Source organism: Hyperolius riggenbachi, chromosome 1, assembly GCF_040937935.1.
Source record: "Hyperolius riggenbachi isolate aHypRig1 chromosome 1, aHypRig1.pri, whole genome shotgun sequence".
Classification (NCBI taxonomy): Eukaryota; Metazoa; Chordata; class Amphibia; order Anura; family Hyperoliidae; genus Hyperolius; species Hyperolius riggenbachi.
The window spans coordinates 127,097,570-127,121,275 of NC_090646.1; the positions used below are offsets into that span (position 1 = coordinate 127,097,570).

Below are 23,706 nucleotides of genomic sequence, written 5' to 3' on the forward strand. Positions count from 1 at the left end.
TATTTCAATATTGCTTTACCCTAAATCAGTGCTGGAGTCACGTCGCCAGAGAGTGACGCTGAACCAGCACATTCCATTCTGCAGGAGGAGGCTGCCTTATCAGACGTTTCATCTGTGGTTGTAATCTCCCCCTTTAATGTATTGTGAGAGGTTTCACCCAACATCTAGCTGCACATTAGTGAAGTTACAGCTCCTCTGATCTGCCGTACATCTCAGGACAATGACGTACGGCTCTGATGAAAACAATGCTTCCCGCTGAGGCCCCCCTTTAGAGACGCACGCAGGACACAGGCTACACAGCACTTGCGTGTGCTGAATCAAGATGCTGGAATCCTTTGCATAAGAGAAGCTGGTCTCCATGGCAACTGACAACAAGAGGTGTCCCTGCCTGTGCCAGCTTCTCTGAAGGGGGGCCTCAGCGGGGAGCATTGTTTTCATCTGAGCCGTACGTCATTGTCCTGAGACGTACGGCAGATCAGAGGAGCTGTAACTGAACTAATGTGCAGTTAGATGTTGGGTAAAACCTCTCCCGATACATCAAAGTGGGAGATTACAACTACAGATGAAACGTCTGATAAGGCAGCCTCCTCCTGCAGAATGGAATGTGCTGGTTCAGCGTCGCTTTGCTTTCTCTGGCAACGTGACTCCAGCACTGGTTTAGGGTAAAGCAATATTGAAACAGAGTTTTATTCAGCCACAATACAAGTCTTACTCATTGCTACAATTGCACATATTTTATATTGAATGATAATATAGGCATAATTTAGCCATAGTGCCCCTTTAAGTGTAAAAGGGGCCTTAGTAAACATTTTTACAATAAAGGAAGAAACACATCCATCTTAACAAGTTAAATACCATTTCAGATAAACTTTAGATAAATAAGGGAATTATACAAGCATGATACTTCCGTAGTAACTGAAAGTGAGGCCAGGTTCACAGTAGGATGTTACACTGCAATAAGAGGTCTAAGCGACGTTCCAGTGCGACGTTACAGTTGCATTGTAACGTGTTGCGTTATGGTAACTCACTGCTTTACCTCTAAACGCACACGTTACCAGGTAGAGAAAAGCACACTTTTCATTGCCCATATGCTTACTGTACCTACTGTATGAGACGGTAATGCTGAGTTAATGTGCATAACCACTTTTTTGTTGTGTCGCATTAGAATGTTACAGCTTGTGCACACTGCTGTGCTTGGCTGCGTTTTTAAAATCGCATGTGATTTTTAAATCGCAAAACCTTCATGACAATAGAAAAATCGCATTGCACCAGTGTGTACAGGTCTTTGCGATTTTCATGATTTTTCAAAGGACCTTGCAATTAAAAAACGCATGTGTTTTTAAAAGCACAGCAGTGTGTACAAGCTATTACGTTACGACTTTAACTTCGCATCAAAACGCAACGTCCTACTGTGAACTTAGCCTAAAATTACATTTTATCACACATTACTACATTGTTTATTTATTTATTTTTTATTTCTATGGTTATTTTATTTTTGGTGTTAAGATACATCAAATATAATAAGGAAAATGTGTTATGTTACGTGTAAAAAATTAAAGAAAGAAACCAAATTGTTAGAGCACAATAATACATAAATAAATCTATACAAACACTGCGTGTCCCTCAAAATCAATCATTATTAGTTAGGTTAAACATTTTGCCTGCAGGTTGGATTCTAATGTGAAGAACACAATGTTTCCACATACTCTGTTTTATAATATTCTCCACAGCACAAAATAAAATGTGTGCATTGCAGATTTTACTCACCAAAGACTGTTCTTGCAGGCACCGATTCCCTATTCAACCAGAATGACACCTGAGACAGAATAACGGTCATGATGCAGGGGAGATAGGTCTGGATCACAAAATATCCAATTTTTCGCTTCAAGTGAAAATGTGTTGTCATAACTGTGTATTCTCCTGCCAGACAGAAACATTCCAGATGAGAATTGTCTTCACACCGTCTGCAGCACACAGCATGCGTTACTGAAATAGGGGGCATGTGAAGCAGTAGCAATGTACAATTTCTTCTAAATACAAGGAAACTGTGCTCCTTTGCAAGGAATAAACTAACATATCACTAACATTAGCTATTACATTGAATATGAAAAGCTAAACACAGTACTGAACTATATAGCATTTTAATACATGCAGAGTCAGATGGATAGCATTCTGTTAAGGCTGTTGCCTTAAACAAGTACGGAGTCTTTGGGCAAGGCTAAGTAGAGAGTGGTACACCATTGCTTGAGTGTGGTCAGGGTGCACAAGCAGAGTGGCAAGCCACACCGTGAAAACTTGTAAACCATAAGTCCAAAATAGATTAGCACACCTTAAGTTTAAAGGGAACCTGAGGTGAGAGTGATATGGAGGCTGCCATATTTATTTCCTTTTCAACAATACCATTTGCATGGCTGTCCTCCTGATCCTGTGTCTGTAATACTTTTAGCCATAGACCCGGAACAAACATACAGCAGATCAGGTGCTCTGACTCCGCTGACTGAGCCTTTACTGGATTAGCCATATGCTTGTTCCAAGGTTTTGACTCTTTTTTGACAATACTTATGCCAGAAGATCAACAGGGCTGCCAGGCAACTGGCATTGTTTACAAGGAAATAAATATGGCAGCCTCCGTATCCCTCTCACCGTGGGTTCCCTTTTAGCGCTGTGAGTTCCCCTTTATCAAAGCATAGAAGCAAACATTTACATAAATGTCTGCTTCTATGCTTTGCTAAAGGAAAACCTGCCAGGGCCTGAAACAATTGTCAGCTAGCAGAATTGACTAACTGATGGAATAAAGCAACACTTAAACTTAAAGGCCCATATGCAATTCACTTTTATCCCCTAAGTCACTGATGACTAACCTTGGCACTCCAGTTGTGACAAAACTACAAATCCCATCATGCCTCTGCCTCCCCATGTTATGCTTAGAGCTGTCAGAGTATTGCAATGCCTCATGGGACTTGAAGTTCTGCCACAGCTGGAGTGCCAAGGTTAGCCATCACAGTTTTCTCCTAGGAGATACAATTTAATCTCAACTTTAAAATAACTTTTCAGCACTCCTCAATTGAAAAAGAACCACAAAATAGAAGACAAAGTACAGTCAAAATTGTTTAGAGTATTGTCTGGCTTGTTAGAGGGCATTTCATTAATACGATGTGACAATATCACCTAGGAGAGAACGGAGGAGAAAACGTGAATTGCATATGGGCCAAGGTGTGCTAAACTATTTTGGACTAATGATCCTGGTCACCTGTGGAGCACGCCCTACCTGGCTGCAGCCCTGAAGTGCTTTAAACGCCTATTTCCACTAGTTCTGCATCAGTTCTGCATACGTTTTTCTGCATCCAGATTTCTGGATGTGGATAGTCTTCAGAAGAAAAGGGCAATATAAATACTCTGTGTCTTGTCTTTAATGTAATATTTATTTACCATTTTGTCTATCTATCTATCTATCTATCTATCTATCTATCTATCTATCTATCTATCTATCTATCTATCTATCTATTGTATGCATGTGTATATATATCTCTATGAAATAAGGCAAATGCTGTATAAAAGGCACAGCATTGCCTTGAGGCTCAGACACTCAATCATTTGCAAGCATCTCGGTCGCATTTATGTTGTGGGTACAGGTGATGATGATGTCCCCCAAAGTCTGAGGTCTGGTTCCTGGCAATCAGGCATCTTAGGCAACCATGCCCAACTGCTAATTTTAATTAGCAGTATCAGTCACACAGAACTAACACAAACATGCAATCATTTCACTACCGTTAGGCTCCTTTTCCATTAGCGATCGCAACAGCACCACAATTAACATTTAAATCTTTATGCTCTTTCTCCACTCATGCAATCTTATTTTTCCCAACTAACAATCACTGGCCTGCACAATTTTTGGTGTGTTTGTGTCGTATACCTGACGTATCGTGGCAAAATGGAAGGAAATGTGATCGCATTGCAGGGGGGTGTAGGCAATTGTGTTTCCCAGAGGAAAAGGAGCCTAAATGTCATAAATTTTCCTCAAATCACCAGCTGGGTAATTCATCCAACCAACACGCCACTTTTTCAGAACCCATATATATTTAAAGAATGAGACTTCGGATTAAGGCATCAATCAATACTTCATCAACGTTTACGGCCGATTCAATCAATTTAAACCTCAGATCTGATTTTGTGCAGTTTATTGATCAAAGGATAAACCGGAACAGTTTTGCATCATGCAACTGTCCTGCCATGTATGGGTGTGGTCTGCAGCAGAAGGAATTCACTTGCCTACATTGCTGCCTCTTGCCACTGCGCTGCATGCTGCTTTCCATCATCCACCCTTACAGACAAACTTCTGGTTGTGAAGGTGAACATGTTGGGAAGATGGAGAGTGCAGTATAGGTAAGTAAACCCTATCTGCAGCAGATCATGCCCCATGCATACCGGAAGAGTTTCACATTTCGCTTTCCTAATCAAAATAATGATTAGTTAAGGCAGTAATGAAATGATCAAACATTTGTAAGTAATTCATTTCCTCTAGGAATCACAATGCACAGGGAGATGAGATCTTTGGCTACTTAGAGCATGCTCAGCAAGGCACCATGCTAATGCTTTTGTGTTCCTTAGTATGTGTTTTTTGCATGGGAACACCCCCCCCCCCCCCCAAAAAAAAAAGAGAAGGAGAAGATGACATTTTAGTGAAGTAAACACATTTTCTTAATTATAGAATTAAGATCCAGCAATGTACAGAAACCTATGTGTATTTTCCAAATGATCTTTACTCCATACTTTTGTAATTCTTCTACCGTCCTTCCAGAACAATGACTTTACCATCCTATCCTGGCACTGGCCAATCAAGCACTGATAAGAAACCCCTGGCATCAAAATGTTTGATTTTCCCTTCCTACTAGTCTCCTGGGCTGAATCAATAGAAGTCATTGGCGGAAAATCCAAATAAGCCATGGTGAAAAAAACAAGAATGGCCTAGTAAGGCTACCTTAATTACACACTGGGCGTCAAGGGCATTTGAGAGGATGGCAGGTGCAGTGAAAAAAAGACAGAAGAATTTCAGATTAGAAGAAAAAAAAGCATTTGAAAATAGATGTGCATTTTAATGTACTACTTTTAAATGCTTTTTTTACTCAAATAATTTATTACAATATGTCTATTTTTATGCTTTTTACTCTTTTTAATCCCATAGTAGGGAGTGGATATATAGTGCACTTAAGGTGGTTTCCAGATTTGTTAGTAAGTTGCTCCATTTCATACATGGGGCATATGGAAGTGAGGAAAAGCAACTTGCCCTTAGGGCTGGAACCCACAGGAGCGCTTTTGGCAGCGTTTTGGCAGCACTGCGATACGCTAGCACTTTGCCAAAACGCTGGGCCAATGTTAATGGATGGGGCAACTTCCACAGGAGCGTTTGCATTTCCCAGAAATGCAAACGCAGGACGTGCAGCATTTTGGGAGCGTTAGCGCTTCAATGTAAAGTATTGAAACGCTAGCGGAAACGCTCAGCAAAACCTAAACTGAGCGGTTTTGCTAGCGTTTTGCGGTTCAGCACACTGTAACAAAATGAAACATTCTTCACAGGACCAATCAGGATAAAAACGCAAAACACAAAACGCTACGCAACCGCTGAGCAAAAAAATACAATGTTGCAAAACGCGACTGCGCATGAATCCGCTTGCAAACCGCTCAGACAAAACTCTAGCGGTAGCGTTTCGCGTTTGCTGTTTTCAGTGGGTTCCAGGCCTTAGTGCTCATTGACTCCACCTTCCTGGCCACCCACATTGCATGGTAGATAAGGAGGGAGGGGGGCTTGCAATTTTGTAAGTATTAATAAAAAAATGTAAACATTATAATTCACATAGGAGTTTGCAGTGGTGTTAAAAAAAAACATTTGCCTTGAGCATTTTGTTCATAAAGCATCCTCCCTGCATGTTCTTTATATGCCAAAGCAGCAGTATGCCAGCTGTTATCTGCTGATCACTGCAGCCTTCACTAGTAACACAGCAATGCCTGGGAATTACTGAGTAAATTCCTGATGTGCCAACACAGCTAACGGGCACACACAGACTGTTCTGTTTAATAGTTCTGCAATGGTGATTTTTTATTCTGAGTGCGAATTTCTGCAGCGTTAGTAAATCACCTCCCCGGATTTAATCTGTTTACCTTCAGTGTGACTGTCGTCTCTGTAAACTTAGCTGGGAGTCAGATAATGGTTGCTTCTTAACACAGCCTTAGTATCTGTTCCATTTTTATCAGATTGCAGGTTGTGTTTCACTAAGGTGACATCACATAATATTTAGACTTAAATTCCCATGCATATGTGTCTAAAAGAACACCGTTCATTTCCCCGTACATTTTACTTTTAATCTACTCAACATTTAGAAGCTATGGCACATTTACTAACCTGTGCTTGATTTAATTGTTTCTTTCCCAACCAAATGTCCTAAAAGGACGTACTGATTTAATCTTGAGCCATCTGGAGCAACCACAACTGACTCGGTGGCATTTCGTGTCCACACGTACGTTACTTCTGAGGTTGTGTATGCATCTGAATAGGAAAAAAAGAATATTTCACACCATGTATGCAGTTGTTCATTATGTTCACAGATTTTAAATACAGAGCCTTCTATAAGGCCGATTCTGCTATTATTGGTATAGAGAAACATTTAGAAATACTTTTTGATTTCCAATCAAGATCTATGAATAATGAATGTGTTTTTGTGGATTCAAGTGTTGAGTCCACAAAAATACAACCCAAGTTAGCGCTGGTTCACACGGATGGCTTCACCTCAGTTTTCCTTTAAGTGCTGACCATTCAAGTGAATGGAAAACCACTGGCACAATCATTTACCATCATCTTCTTGAAAGAAAACCAACCCTTCTTCCCACTGTTCCCACTTCTTAACATACCTAGTATGGAAAAGTACAATTGACCAGTTTATAACACATAGGCTTCAATTCATCAAAGGCTGTTTGCTAAAAAAAAAAAAAAAAACCAATACCGCATTCAATATTTTAGACTTTTTTTGCTAATTCATCAAGATTTTCACAGGTGCGGTAGAAGTTCAGTATTTTACTGAAGCCCATTGATAAAAACCTGTTCGTATCACCAGAAGAGTCTCTGTTGTTTTGTGCTGTTCTCAATAAAGAGGCAGCATTACAATAGTAAGAGGCATCCCGACATCCCTTTAGATGTACATGTTTTGTAATACTGTTTGTTATACTGCCTCTGCTCGCTTTGAATCTGTCCATTAGTTTTTCTTAACATTTTATTTAGTTGCCACAGCTTAGAATAACTTCCAGGAGACTTTACACACGCCATGCTTAGGTGATTTCCCCACTAGCTCCTCCACACCTTCAAACAGGAACTTAAGAGGTTAAACCACCAAAGGGAGGCAGAGGAAGACTCTTTTGTTCCGTGATCTCTCTGCTCGCTTCCTGGGGGGTAGAAAAGCTAGACCCTCCAGAGAAGCCTGCGGGTCCTATCACAATGATCAGCGGGACTTGCAGGAGACACGGGCTGTTAACATCTACTGGCTCCCTGCTCCTGTCAATCATTAAGATATCCACAAGGAAGGCATTCAATACTGTTTTTTGCCACCTCGGAGCTGCCAGCAATGATCAAACTGATACCGCATGCTGTATCCTTGATGAATTGACATTTACTGACATTTATTGAGGTATCTACTGAACAAGTCAGTAATTTACCTCACTGCTTGGTAATTTCAGCTTTCCATGCGACAACAGCCTTGATAAATTGGCATTTTAAGTGCTCAGTAAAGTCAGCTGTTTTCTGCATTACAGAATGCCGTAATGCTTGATGAATTGAGGCCATACACAAGGAAAACTATCACATTGTTGTTGACGTCAGCAATGTCATAAATAATATGCACAACATTGCTTTGTTATTTAAAAATGACAATGTAATATAGTCTAAGGATGTTTCCAAATGTTGATTGACCAATATTAGAAATGCAGACTATATGCATATGCCATGCAGCAGAGACATAACTCACAGTGATCAATAGGTGAGGACCTTTTGCCAGAATTTACATTGTGCTAAACGAAGATCCGGGAAATAAACACCAGGCAAGTATTTAACAAATACAATTCATAGTATGAGATGGATTCATTTAATCTGCTCCTGCAATGTTATCAGTGGAAGCTTTTTTACAAAAAGCAGACTGCATCTGCCTTTTATTGGTCGTATAATCACTTTCAATTAGCTAAGGTATTTCTACTATGAGTTTCATTGTGAGCTCTACGGAAGTATTGTCTAAAATATGCATGATGACTCAGTCCCCTTCAGTAGAGAAAGACAAAAATAGTAAGATTAGTGGTGTATGACTTGCTAGAAGTCATATCAAGCCTTAGTGTGCAGAGAGAGAATATACACCCATAGTAACACAAGACCACCAAGTAAGGGCCTGTACACACTGAAAATTGCCATGCGCAATTCCAAAGGCAGTGCAATGCGATCGAGTTTTTAATCGCAATTTTGCTGAGGCTATCTTTTCCTAGTTTCCTGATTGTTTAACTAAAAACTGCAATGAAAATCTCATGCATTGCATTTTTTTCATGCGGTTTTCAAGTGCAGCCCTTGATTGCGTTTTTGTAAAGACGCATCAAAGCAGTGTGTACAGGTTATCAAGATTTTCATTATTTTTCAAAAGACCTTGCAATTTAAAAATGCATGCGATTTTAAAAATGCAGTGCAACACAGCCAGTGTGTACAGGCCCTAATATGATGTTAGGATAATGCACAAATAGAAATGTAGAACACCACTTGAAAAGTTGCAATTTGAGTGTCAATAAATGGAATTGGAATCTGTGTGTCTGTGTGTGCATGTGTGTGTGGGGGGGGGGGGGGGAGGGGGGCGCAATCACATTTATTTTAATGGAACAATCAAATGTTCCATTAGAATAAATAAAACAATGCAAAATGTCAGATGGCTCCTGTGCATATATGGCAGTCTTTATATGTGTGATCTGATTTTTAAAAAGGTGAAAAAAATAGTGGTGATTTGATGACAAGTAGATAACCTCTTTATAGATAGTTTTGAAATAATTAATGGCAAAAGGTACGATCACATCTGCACCCTTATGGGCGCTACCAAGTGCTTTGGGAGAATGTAAATAGACATCCTGTCCATGCTTGTGATTTGGAACAATATAAAACAAAAAAGTGATATATATAATATAATATAATATAACACATCTAACGCATTAAAATGCATTTAGAATAAAATAATTCTCAGCAAAATGTACCACCCAAAGAAAGCCTAATTTGTGCGGAAAAAAAAAAGTTAACGATAATTTAGTGTGGTAACCTAGTGATTAAGTTATTGGCAAATGAAGGGAGGAGCACTGAAATGTGAAAATTGCTCTAGCACATAAGGGGGAAACCTCTTATGGGGTTAATGTTGTGGATGATCGGTGAACAATATGTGTGTGTGTTTGTGATAATTCTTCACACCTAAAAATTGTTTACTTTGTCAAGCACCCTAGTAAGTAAGCTTATTTTCTCTGTGTAGTACGTGTTTGCCAGTACAGGACAGGAGTTGTGTTTAGACATGCAGCCAGCAGAAAACAGTAAGAGAAAAGTGTCAAGTAATTCCCAGATCACTGCATCACTCCACGTCTGATAATTCCCAGCGTACAGCAAGTGCACCTCTCAGGGATTTCTAGCAGTGCAGCAGAGGTGCTTTGCCAGAGAGAACCTAAAGTACAGCTAATGTGCTCTGTCAGGGAATAGCTAACGTAAAGTTAATACGCTTTGTCAGGAAATTCCTCCAGCACAGCAAGAGCACTTCTTCCGAAACTCCCACAACACATAAACTTCTCCTTCATTCAATGCTTGCAGCAAAGAAAGTGTGCTGTCAGGGAATCCCAATCCAATGCTAACACAATCCATTGGTGAACTGCCATGTTTCTGTACGCTGCATGTGCTGTCATTTAAAGAGTAACTGTTAGCCCCAAAACTGAAAATTAAATCTCTCTTGCAATCTTTTATTTACTATTTAAATGAGCCAAAAAGGCATTGTAGAAGTTAAAAATCAATATAATTTTTTTACTATGTATCCTTTTAACCAAGCTCCGGACGCAAAGCCGCATATCAGATACTGCTGAGCATGCATAGCATGCCTAGCTCTGCCCGACCCCCCTCTCCCCCCCAGGACCAGGTGCCGATATATGCTCACTCCAAACAGCTGACCGCTCTGACACGGAGAGAGAGCGGGAGCACTTCCAGCGCCGCCACCGCAGAGCAGCCGCCGCCGAGTCACATGTGAGAGATGCACGTGCTCTGTGGTGGCGGCGCTGGAAGTGCTCCTGCTCTCTCTCCGTGTCAGAGCGGTCAGCTGTTTGGAGTGAGCATATATCGGCACCTGGTCCTGGGGGGGAGAGGGGGGTCGGGCAGAGCTAGGCATGCTACGCATGCTCAGCAGTATCTGATATGCGGCTTTGCGTCCGGAGCTTGGTTAAAAGGATACATAGTAAAAAAATTATATTGATTTTTAACTTCTACAATGCCTTTTTGGCTCATTTAAATAGTAAATAAAAGATTGCAAGAGAGATTTAATTTTCAGTTTTGGGGCTAACAGTTACTCTTTAAATCCCACAGCGCAATATGCTTCATAAGCAAGCCCAGACTGGGAATTAGAAGTGGCGTTTCATAATTTTCATGAAGATAATGAATGTGTGAAGATAATGAATACAAAGCAAAAATAAACATGAAAGTGTTTCTGTCATAAATCTATATGCAGCAAAAAGACAACTGAAGAAATGAAATGAATGGTCTCTGTATCTGTAGTTTAGATGAACACACACCAGCAACAAGCTGTGTGGCTACCAGTGATGATCACCGGATGAAATCCGAATAGGTTTTATTTGGATTTCATCCAGGTAATTAAAGCATCTTGCGGGTGGGTGAGAGGGGGTTAATTTTACCCATCAGACATCTTCTTTGATTCATCCCACGGCGCCTCCCACGCTGTGTTCCAAGCCGCGGTCACGTGATTACAAACACTTCCTCCTTCCGGGTTGAAGGAGGAAGTGTTTGTAGTCGCGTGACGCGCTTGGAATGCAGCGTGGTAGGCACCGTGGGACGGATCAAAGAAGACGTCTGATGGGTAGGATTAATGCCCCCCCCCTCGCTCACCCGCACAGGTGATTTAATTACCTGGATGAAATTCGTGGCTAAGTCAGGGCCTCCAGCTAATTTATACAAAAACTAACCATTCTTATTGTGCCCATACACAGTACATTAAAGCGGAATATAACCCTGCATTTCAACTTTGCTCTAAAACATTATTTACAGCATATTATATGCAAAAAGCATTTTTTTTTTTACTAGACCAGCATTGGAAGGGTTAAACACAGAGGTTTTAAGTTCCGTGCAGACGTTCAGATAGTTACATTCTATTTAGTTAGATGTATCTATTGATAAACAGTTACACACTCTTTGGCTGTCCTCCAAGCTCCTTCTCAGTGAGAGAGATGAGTCACAATAAACACTTAAAAGATACATATTTGTAAACAAAAAGTATCTAACTGAAGTTCGGATGCGTCTGCAGAAATCTCTAGGGACTTTAAAGCCCTGTGTAACCATTCCAATGCCGGTCTAGTAAAAAAAAAAAATGCTGGTTGCATATAATATACTGTAAATAATGTTTTAGAGCAAAGTTGAAATGCAGGGTTATATTCCGCTTTAAATACATTCAATTTTCCCGTTTTTTTTTTTTTTTTTTGATCAAGAAATTCAAACGATTATCCCGTTTTTTCAAGAAAAATCTGATCAGACATGCTGGAAAAATTTTGATGATTGTGTGTTGTAATTGTATCATGTATGTTCAATTGTATGAAAAGATCTTTTAGATTTAAATTGTTAGAAATGTTTCAAAGTTTTTTATCTTTATTTGTATTGTTAAAAGTAACATGATTCAAGATTTAAAGCTTATTTCTTTGTTGTAATGATTGTATTTTTTTTTTTTTTTTTACAAAAATGGTGTGTTTGTATAGCAAAGAAATATTTTTAAGAAATGCTTATTATGGGGAAAAAAAACTCTCAATGAGTTCCCTTGTAGTCTCTATTTTCTGGTTCTACCTCTGTTTATCCTGTGGATGTCTTTGTTTTCCCCCTCTGGGTCTTTTATGTGGATTCTTTTGTACTCTCTGTTTCTGTCTGCTGTGTGTATTGCTATAAGTTTTTTATGTATATCCGTTTGTGGCCGATCTGTGTTTTTTGTTTGTGTGCGCTTTGTCTCTCTCTCTCTCTGTGACAGCTTATGTTTTCTTTGTGTTTACTTATTTGAATTTTCGGCATATTCAATCATGTTCTCAGGATTTTCAGCTAAATCGAACGTTCGTGTATGGTACCTCAAAAACAACTATGCGATTTTTTGATCTAACGGGATAATTGAACGAAACGTATCTAATTGGAAAAAATGATAACATTGTACCATGTATGGGAACCACTATGGTGCCCATACATTTGTTTGATTATTCCGACATGACCGATCAAATTTTTATAGAAAAAATGGATATTCGTTTGTTTTTGTTGATCGAAAAAAATATAAATTTCGACTTTCATTCGATTCAATCATTTTGGTCGAATAAATGGAAAAATTAAAGGTTTTTATTGTACCATTTATGGGCACCATTAGGGCCAGTTCACACTATGAGCGATTGCGCTCAGTTTGCCAATTGCCTGCGCCTGTGTAGGGTAGATTGTACATTTCTTAATGAGCTTTCAATACATTTTTTGCTCACGTGTGTGGTACATTGGTCATCTTTTTCAAATGTTTCAATTTAGATAAAATTCTTGGATTGAATAGAAATTTTAAAAAATGTATATGTGCCCCTGTGTGTCCAGCCTACACCTGAACTCAGAATGTCCTCTCAGCTCTAAAAGATACACAGCAGCATAATAACCTTTAAACAAAAACATTGCTTTGTTACAGCTGATCCAAATCCTACAATAAATCTGCACTGTTTCTACCAGTGGTGCTCAGCAGAGCTCGAATATTCGAGTAGCTCGAATATTCGAGCTCTTTTTCAGCTATTCGAGCTCGGTATTCGAGCTCCGAATAGCTGGAGCTATTCTTATGGGCTATCCGAGTACACTCGAATAGCCCATTCACTATTCGAGCTATTCGAGCAACTCGGCGCTATTCGAGCTCGGTACCGAGCTCGAATAGCGTCATAGCCCAGATTGATGTCCTTAGAGCCAATCAGAGGGCTCCCAGGCCCTCTGACAGCAGCCAATCACAAAGGGGGACCCTGGCCAGCCCCTACCCTATAAATAGCGGCCGCCATGTTCCGTTTCTCCATGCTTGCCTGAGACTTGTACAGAGAGAAAGTTGCTCCTTTGTGCTTTGGCTTAGCAAGTGCTCTATTGTGATCATTTACCTAGCGTTTTTGCTCACCTACACCTGCCATATACACCTATATTGTTGTTAGTTAGATAGACATTGTATTTTAGTTAGTAGCTTGTGTGTTACATTAGAGACAGGCAGCTGCTGCAAGCTTACAGGTTTAGGCCTCAGGGAGGCCTTGCCTCTGTGGGCAGCTGTCCTCTGTTTATTTCTCTCATCTATACCAGTATTTCTGCTGTCCTTTACTAATAGTATTGTAGTTATACTGTACTAGGAGTAGGACACTCACTGACTGTCACTGTTTATAGGCTACTAGCTAGCTCCTGCGTGTGTGCACTCACTCACCGTCTGTGTGTACACACACTCTATTTCCTTCTGATTACTGATAGATTATTGTTAGTTAGTTGTACTTACTTACTACTTACTCTTACTGTACCCGTAGGGACACTCACTGTCACTGTTCATATAGGCTACTAGCTCCTGCGTGTGCGCACTGCACTCACTGTCTGAGTGTACACACACAACACACACTCTATTTCCTTCTGATCGCTGATTGATTATCGTAATTAGTTAGTTCTACTTACTGTTACTACTTACTCTTACTGTACTAGGAGTCTAGGACACTCAGTCACTGTGTTCATAGGCTACTAGCTCCTGCGTGCGTGCACTCACTGTCTGAGTGTACACACACCCACACTCCATTTCCTTCTGATCGCTGATTGATTATTGTAATTAGTTAGTTCTACTTACTGTTACTACTTACTCTTACTGTACTAGGAGTCTAGGACACTCAGTCACTGTGTTCATAGGCTACTAGCTCCTGCGTGCGTGCACTCACTGTCTGAGTGTATACACACCCACACTCCATTTCCTTCTGATCGCTGATTGATTATTGTAATTAGTTAGTTCTACTTACTGTTACTACTTACTCTTACTGTACTAGGAGTCTAGGACACTCAGTCACTGTGTTCATAGGCTACTAGCTCCTGCGTGCGTGCACTCACTGTCTGAGTGTACACACACCCACACTCCATTTCCTTCTGATCGCTGATTGATTATCGTAATTAGTTAGTTCTACTTACTGTTACTACTTACTCTTACTGTACTAGGAGTCTAGGACACTCAGTCACTGTGTTCATAGGCTACTAGCTCCTGCGTGCGTGCACTCACTGTCTGAGTGTACACACACCCACACTCCATTTCCTTCTGATCGCTGATTGATTATTGTAATTAGTTAGTTCTACTTACTGTTACTACTTACTCTTACTGTACTAGGAGTCTAGGACACTCAGTCACTGTGTTCATAGGCTACTAGCTCCTGCGTGCGTGCACTCACTGTCTGAGTGTACACACACCCACACTCCATTTCCTTCTGATCGCTGATTGATTATCGTAATTAGTTAGTTGTACTTACTGTTACTACTTACTCTTACTGTACTAGGAGTCTAGGACACTCAGTCACTGTGTTCATAGGCTACTAGCTCCTGCGTGCGTGCACTCACTGTCTGAGTGTACACACACCCACACTCCATTTCCTTCTGATCGCTGATTGATTATTGTAATTAGTTAGTTCTACTTACTGTTACTACTTACTCTTACTGTACTAGGAGTCTAGGACACTCAGTCACTGTGTTCATAGGCTACTAGCTCCTGCGTGCGTGCACTCACTGTCTGAGTGTACACACACCCACACTCCATTTCCTTCTGATCGCTGATTGATTATTGTAATTAGTTAGTTCTACTTACTGTTACTACTTACTCTTACTGTACTAGGAGTCTAGGACACTCAGTCACTGTGTTCATAGGCTACTAGCTCCTGCGTGCGTGCACTCACTGTCTGAGTGTACACACACCCACACTCCATTTCCTTCTGATCGCTGATTGATTATTGTAATTAGTTAGTTCTACTTACTGTTACTACTTACTCTTACTGTACTAGGAGTCTAGGACACTCAGTCACTGTGTTCATAGGCTACTAGCTCCTGCGTGCGTGCACTCACTGTCTGAGTGTACACACACCCACACTCCATTTCCTTCTGATCGCTGATTGATTATTGTAATTAGTTAGTTCTACTTACTGTTACTACTTACTCTTACTGTACTAGGAGTCTAGGACACTCAGTCACTGTGTTCATAGGCTACTAGCTCCTGCGTGCGTGCACTCACTGTCTGAGTGTACACACACCCACACTCCATTTCCTTCTGATCGCTGATTGATTATTGTAATTAGTTAGTTCTACTTACTGTTACTACTTACTCTTACTGTACTAGGAGTCTAGGACACTCAGTCACTGTGTTCATAGGCTACTAGCTCCTGCGTGCGTGCACTCACTGTCTGAGTGTACACACACCCACACTCCATTTCCTTCTGATCGCTGATTGATTATTGTAATTAGTTAGTTCTACTTACTGTTACTACTTACTCTTACTGTACTAGGAGTCTAGGACACTCAGTCACTGTGTTCATAGGCTACTAGCTCCTGCGTGCGTGCACTCACTGTCTGAGTGTACACACACTAAATTTACTTGTGATTACTACTGATTATTGTAACTGCTAGTTGTACTTCCTGACTGTTACTACTTACTTACTGTACTAGGGGACACTCACTCAGTCACCTCACCAACCAACCCACTCCATTAAAGTACCCCACTTTTCACCCGCCCTTTTACAAAACTTTTGTCTATACGCCCAAAACATTTAAGATGTCTGGAAGTGGCAGCCAGCGCGGTTTGGGCAAGGGGAAGGGCAGCAAGGGAATCAGGAGGAGAGGGAGCAGCATTGTGGCAAGCCGCGGCCGCGGGCGCGCCACCATGCACAGTTCCGCAGCAGCAGCAGCAGCGTCAGTGGCTAACATTCCTCCCATAGCCACTGGCCGTGGACGCCTTGGGCGCCGCCCAGCAGGAGCATCTGCAACTCACGCTGCAGAGACACAGCAGCAGCAGCGTGTAGCACCTGCTCCCATTTTCCTCCAGCCGGGTCGGAAACGTCCCATTGAGGAAAAGGATGCAGACACTGTGGTGCAACTCATGACGGAGGATGAGCAGCCCGCCATCAGCTCTGCATCCGAGGCCTCCACCCTCACCACCACCACCACCCCTGTTCGCAGCAGCCGCCCAGCAGGGTCTGGGGAGGAGGCCAGTTCACCGTCACTCGCCGACCTGTCATTCAGCAGTCTTTTGACCCCAGGCATCATGAGTAAATTGTCTGCTGTTGTTGGCGATCTTGAGGAGGAGATGCTGATGGGCACTTTGGGGGATGAGGGATTGGACAGCAAGACTGTGGCGACAGTCAAGCAGCCCATCCATGCATCAGGAGAGGAGTTTGGGGGGTCCTCATCCCAGCAGGACATGTTTCAGGAGGGGGAGGATGATGATGACCCGGTGACAGACAGAGACTGGGTGCCACCACCTCCAGGGGATGTCGTCCTCAGCAGCTCTGAGGAGGAGGAGGAGGATGCGCTTGTGGGCCTTGCAAGGAGGCGCATCATTGCAAGCATTGGCAGCGTCCCACAGCCTGCTGGTGTCTCAGGCTCAGCAGCAGCAGCAGCAGCATCAGCCAGTACCACCCCCAGCCGCACCCAAGCCCCCCCCCCAACCACCACAGGGAGACAGGCAGCAGCGCTTCCATGCCGTAGGGGGAAGTTTCTGTCACCAATCTGGCGGTTTTTCACCATGCCCACTGTGTACAGCAAGTACGCCACTTGCAACCACTGTCAGCGGAAGTTGAGCAGAGGTGCAGACCCCTTAAAGTTCAGCACCAGCTCGCTCATCAACCACCTTGCGGCTAAACATTTCCACCAGCATGAGGAGTTCCAGAGGCTGAAGGCATCTGCTGCTGGCAGTGGCACCACACCCATCACTGCACAGCCTTCAGCAGCAGCAGCAGCAACAGCAGCCACCCGCCCTCCTGCTCCTCCAGCAGCACCAGCAGGAGTGCGGAAACGCACTGCTCCTCCCCCCTCTGCAACTCCTGCCGCCGACACTGAGGCCTGTTCTGGCAGCCAGTCCTCAGTGGCCTCCTCTGCTGTGTCTGCTGATTCCCGTGTCAGCAAAAGGCCACGCCAGAGCCTTTTGAGCGAGTCCTTCCAGGGGGTGGTTAGGGCTCTGCCTCCCAGCAGCCGTCGCGTGCGGCAGCTGAACGGCTTGCTGGCACGGGCCATGTGCTCCCAACTCCTGCCGTACACGCTCGTGCAGGAGGGGAGCGACATTCGTGCGCTGCTTGCTTGCGCAGCCCCAGACTGGCAGCTCCCCAGCAGACACTTCTTTGCCCGCAAGGCCATTCCTGCACTGCACCGCTTTGTGATGGCCAATGTGGAGCGAGGGCTGGAGCACGCGGTTGGTGAAAGGGTCCACGTCACCATGGACTCCTGGAGCAGCCGCTTCGGGACAGGCCGCTACCTGTCCTTCACTGTCCACTGGGTCAGCTTGGTGGAAGGGGGTGAGGATGGGAGAGCAGCAGCGGGCACAGCAGCAGCAGCAACACAGTGGGTGGTGCCACCCCGCAGGGTCAGGGGAACTGCAGCAGGTTCCTCCGATCCTCTGCCATCCTCCGGCACACCTGGCCAAACCCCCCGCCTCAGCAGCAGCGTGAAGGCCCGCCACTGCCAAGCGCTGCTGCACTTGGTCAGCCTTGGGAAGACCAAGCTGACGGCAACCCATGTGTTGGCCAAACTCCAGGAGCAGGAGAGGATTTGGCTGACCCCCAGAGGCCTCAGAGTCGGAGAGGTGGTGGCCGACAATGGGGCCAATCTGGTTGCCGCAATAGACAGGGGAAACCTGACCCACATCCCCTGTCTTGCCCACGTGCTGAACCTGGTGGTGCAGAAGTTCCTGCGCACCTACCAGGGGATGGGCGAACTGCTGGAAACGGCAAGGAATGTTGTGCGTCACTTCCGGCGCTCGGCTGCAGCCTGTGCGAGCCTGGAAGACGTGCAAAAGGAGCTGGATCTGCCACGCCATCGGCTGATCCTTGACGTTCCGACTCGCTGGAACTCCACCCTGGCGATGTTGGAGCGTCTGGTTGAACAGAGGCACGCTGTCAACCAGTACCTTGCCCTGGCCACTGTTTCCGCAGCTCAGAGAAGGGACAAGACCAGCAACATCCCGTCCATCGTCCCCGATGATGACTGGAGGCACATGCAGCAGGTGTGCTTAGTGCTGGCTCCCTTCCTGCAGGCCACAAACATGGTGAGCAGGGACCATGCTATGGTCTGCGAGTGGGTGCCCCTGGTTTCTCTGCTGAACAGGGCCCTCGATGCTTTGCTGGAACAGGGAGCGGCAGCCTTGGACCAGCAGGAGCGGCAACCAGCTGCGCAGTCCACCTCTGAGGGGGAGGAGGAGGAGGACTTGGTGGAGGTCCCTGACCTGGCTGCTGATGAGGGGGATCAGCACAGCGCAGCTGAGTTGGTGCGGGGGTGGAGAGAGGATGAGGCGGCAGAGGAGGAGGATGAGGACAGCACTGACGTCGATGTGCCAGCAGACGTGGCCCGCCTCTTCCCAATGGCAGCGCACATGCTGACGTGCCTGCGCAGGGACCCCAGGGTGATCCAGATGAAGCAGAGGGAGGACATCTGGATCAGCATGATGTTGGACCCACGCCTCAAGGGGAAGTTGAGCCAGTTCCTGCCGCCTGCAGGAGGAGACCCAGCGCAACAAATAAGGAGCTTGCAGCAGGCCCTTGTTGAGCGCTTGGAGGAAGCCTTCCCCCAGCCTTCCACCCCCACTGTCCAGCAGCCAGCACAGAGGCAGCAGCAGGTGCCTGCATCCAGCAGCAGCAAGCGCCCCACAGACCTGCTGTCTCTCAGCCACGAGCTCTACAGGACTGTAGAGGCTCCGGCAGCAGTGACTAGAGAGGAGATGCATGCAGCAGCATCCTCCTCCGGTCACAGCCAGCGCCTGACCCGCATGGTGGCTGACTACATGGGGTCGTACAGCGGGCTTGACAGCGATGCCCCTGTTGATCCCATGGAGTATTGGGTCAAGCGCATGGAGATCTGGAGCGAGCTGGCGCAGTACGCCCTGGAAGTGCTGTCCTGCCCCCCTTCCAGCGTGCTGTCCGAGCGCTGCTTCAGTGCAGCTGGTGGCGTGGTCACCGAGAAACGCTCACGTCTGTCTCACAAGTCTGTGGACAGACTGACGTTTCTCAAGATGAACCAGGCGTGGGTGGAAGGCGAGTTCCTGGCCCCTGTTGTCGGCGAGAGGGGGACATGAACTGGCTGCCGGAACCATCGTTAATGTGCCTTACCACCCTTTACCACCTCCTGGCTCCTGCTCACTAAGCCAGCCTGGTTCACTTTGACTATTACGTCGCCTGCAGCCACACATTTTACACCTACAGTGGGCTGCTGTGTACTGCCCTTCTGCTGTCTGTCTGTGTTTCCCACTGCCAGGGTACACAGAATTACCTTCTTCTGCTGCCACTCTGCCACCAGCTATTACGTCAAACAATAGCTATATTGGTTGCAAAACCAAAAACCAAAAAACCATAAAAAAAAAAAAAGGTTTAATTTTTCTGAGGTGCCCGGGTTGAAAACTGTGTTGTCCCAGTTGTGTATTGGACACAATGTGGGCTGCACGACCGCTGTCTGGGACCTCCTGTTGTGTTTATTTACAGCCCTGGTATCACCGCTAGGTACCAGGGCTATTATGTCACGCTGCCTACCTGCTGCCACACTCACACTGCTCCTCCATACCTCCTCCTGCTGCTGCTGCTGCTGTCTGTCTGTCTGTGTTTCCCACTGCCAGGGTACACAGATGATTTACCTTCTGCTGCCACTCTGCCACCAGCTATTACGTCAAACAATAGCTGCTCGCCTACTCCTCCATTCCTCCTCCTGCTGCTGCTGTCTGTCTGTGTTTCCCACTGCCAGGGTACACAGATGATTTACCTTCTGCTGCCACTCTGCCACCAGCTATTACGTCAAACAATAGCTATATTGGTTGCAAAACCAAAAACCAAAAAACCATAAAAAAAAAAAAAGGTTTAATTTTTCTGAGGTGCCCGGGTTGAAAACTGTGTTGTCCCAGTTGTGTATTGGACACAATGTGGGCTGCACGACCGCTGTCTGGGACCTCCTGTTGTGTTTATTTACAGCCCTGGTATCACCGCTAGGTACCAGGGCTATTATGTCACGCTGCCTACCTGCTGCCACACTCACACTGCTCCTCCATACCTCCTCCTGCTGCTGCTGCTGCTGTCTGTCTGTCTGTGTTTCCCACTGCCAGGGTACACAGATGATTTACCTTCTGCTGCCACTCTGCCACCAGCTATTACGTCAAACAATAGCTGCTCGCCTACTCCTCCATTCCTCCTCCTGCTGCTGCTGTCTGTCTGTGTTTCCCACTGCCAGGGTACACAGATGATTTACCTTCTGCTGCCACTCTGCCACCAGCTATTACGTCAAACAATAGCTGCTCGCCTACTCCTCCATTCCTCCTCCTGCTGCTGCTGTCTGTCTGTGTTTCCCACTGCCAGGGTACACAGATGATTTACCTTCTGCTGCCACTCTGCCACCAGCTATTACGTCAAACAATAGCTATATTGGTTGCAAAACCAAAAACCAAAAAACCATAAAAAAAAAAAAAAGGTTTAATTTTTCTGAGGTGCCCGGGTTGAAAACTGTGTTGTCCCAGTTGTGTATTGGACACAATGTGGGCTGCACGACCGCTGTCTGGGACCTCCTGTTGTGTTTATTTACAGCCCTGGTATCACCGCTAGGTACCAGGGCTATTATGTCACGGCGAGCTGCCTGCCTCATTGACTGCCTGCTGCCACACACTCATCCTCCTCCTCCTGCTGCTGAATTTACCTCCTGCTGTCTTTGTGTTTCCACTGCCAGGGAGCACATACAATGGCGCTTCCAACATGCGTGCGTCCACCAGCTATTTGTTACGCTCAAAAATAGCTGCATTTCTTAAAAAAAAAATTTGAAAAGAGAAATACGTGAAGAAGAAGAAGACGATATTGAAAAGGAAGGAGAAGATGAAGATGAAGAAGAAGAAGAAGATGAAGAAGAAGAAGATGAAGAAGAAGAAGATGAAGAAGAAGAAGATGAAGAAGAAGAAGATGAAGAAGAAGAAGATGAAGAAGAAGATGAAGAAGAAGAAGATGAAGAAGAAGATGAAGAAGATGATGAAGAAGATGAAGATGAAGATGAAGATGAAGAAGATGAAGATGAAGATGAAGATGAAGATGAAGATGAAGAAGAAGAAGAAGAAGACAATATAGAAGAAGAAGAAGAAGATATAGAAGAAGAAGATCGAGAAGAAGAAGAAGAAAGATAAAGAAGAAGAAGAACAAGTATATACAGTAACACTACTGAACAAAATTAAGGACACAACTTCTCTTTCCACATTTTTTTTTAAAGGAACATCCCCACATAATCACTTGCTGTTGTTACTTGGAAAAAAAGAGGTTTCTTGCATCATTCACCCTCAAAACAAGTGTTGGAAGCTATTTAAGGCCAATTCGAATAGTCAGCTCGAATAGTTAGCTCGAATACCGACTCGAATAGTGAGCTCGAAGTCCGAGGTCGAATCGAATAGTAAAAATTATTCGACTCGAATATTCGACTGACCTCGAATAATTTACTATTCGAATTCGACCAAACTCGAATTTTAAAAAGGGGTATTTGAGCATCACTAGTTTCTACTTCCTGATTCATAGAAGCAGACATATTGTTAACATCCTGTGCTGTCAAATATGCTTTATCTGCCGTGACACAGGGGAAGAGATCAAATTAAAACTTGTGATTAGACACAAATAAAGGGGAATTAAACAGGCTAAACACTCTAAATACATACACAGTGCATTTCTCTGTTTTACTTATGTCTTGTGCAAGAGTTCAGGTCCACTTTAAAGTGAACCTGAGATGTTAAAAGAGCGTGTATTTATACTTACCTGGGATTTCCTCCAGCTCCATGAGGTCCTGACTCGCTGTCCTCTTCGGCCTCTCCATTCTTGCGCTATGCCTCCCAGTAATCCGGCCAGCTGCTCTCTTTTGCGCATGTGCAGCTCGGGCATGCACCCACCCCTCATTGCACTCCCGCAGTCAGCAGCATTCTGCGCCTGTGCGGTAGTACTGTCTAGGACAGTAATGGCTAACCCTGGCACTCCAGCTGTGACTAAACTACAAATCCCATCATGCCTCTGCCTCCCCGAGTTATGCTTAGAGCTATCAGAGTATTGGAATGCCTCATGGGACATGTAGTTCCACCACAGCTGGAGTGCCAAGGTTAGCCATTACTGGTCTAGGACAAGGCAGAATGCTCCAGGGTATGGGAATGCGACATGCATATGCGCAGAAGCCCACGATTGGCCTTGACTGACTGGATTACTGGGAGTCATAGCGCCAGAATGGAGGGGCCGAAGAGGATGGCGAGGGAGGCAACGATCCTCATGGAGGAAGCCCCAGGTAAGTATAAATAAGGCACAGTGTGCCATCTCAGGTAAACTTTAAGTCTCATAAAGCAGATCCCACTTTCCTTCTAAAAGTTTGTATGTAAGTATTTCAAATAGCTAGCTTTGACATGATGATGGAAATATAATGCATCCATACAGGATTTCGCACATGCCAGGCCTCCTGCTGCGGCCCCCCAGTCCCCCGAGTCCCCAGAGCTGAGAGAACTTTTATTGTAAACCCCTTTCCCCCGTGGTGAAGCTGCTGTAATGTAAATATTTACACCCCCTCCCCTCGTTCTCTCCCGTGCTGCCGCCTCTAACACACTTCAGGTCGGCGACGAGCAGGAGACTTTAAGATCTGGACGGACGTGACCTATGATGTCACTTCCTGCATTTATATTCACCGAGCGGCTGCCATGCACCGGTCTGGATGGTTCCGATCTCCTGCTCGCCGCCAATCTGAGGTGTGTTAGAGGCGGCAGCATGGGGGGGGGGAGGGAGGGAGGGAGGGGGGGAGAATGAGGGGAGGGGGTTTCAATATCTACATTCCAGCAGACACAGCACGGGGGAAACGCCAATCTTTGTGCAATTTGTGGTGAAATCTGCGACCAATCTTTGTGCATTTTGTGGTGAAATCTGCGGCCAATCTTTGTGCATTTTGTGGAGAAATCTGCAGCCAATCTTTGTGCATTTTGTGGAGAAATCAGCGGCCAATCTGACTGCATTTTGTGGAGAAATCGGCGGCCAATCTGACTGCATTTTGTGGTGAAATCTGCGGCCAATCTTTGTGCATTTTGTGGGAAAATCTGCGGCCAATCTGACTGCATTTTGTGGTGAAATCTGGGGCCAATCTGACTGCATTTTGTTGTGAAATCTGGGGCCAATCTGACTGCATTTTGTGGTGAAATCTGGGGCCAATCTGACTGCATTTTGTGGAGA

General features: G+C 44.7%; 1 protein-coding gene across 1 annotated transcript in view; it reads right to left on the reverse strand.

Moving 5' to 3' along the window:
* Nucleotides 1-23,706, reverse strand: part of GABRA2 (gamma-aminobutyric acid type A receptor subunit alpha2) — a 257,044-nt gene that overhangs the window by 54,719 nt on the left and 178,619 nt on the right. Inside the window, exons 7-8 of the mRNA XM_068278530.1 lie at nucleotides 6,398-6,541; nucleotides 1,768-1,920 (exon numbers count right to left, since the gene is read on the reverse strand). Coding sequence (XP_068134631.1) covers nucleotides 1,768-1,920; nucleotides 6,398-6,541 — 297 coding nt within the window. The remainder of the gene's footprint in view (nucleotides 1-1,767; nucleotides 1,921-6,397; nucleotides 6,542-23,706) is intronic.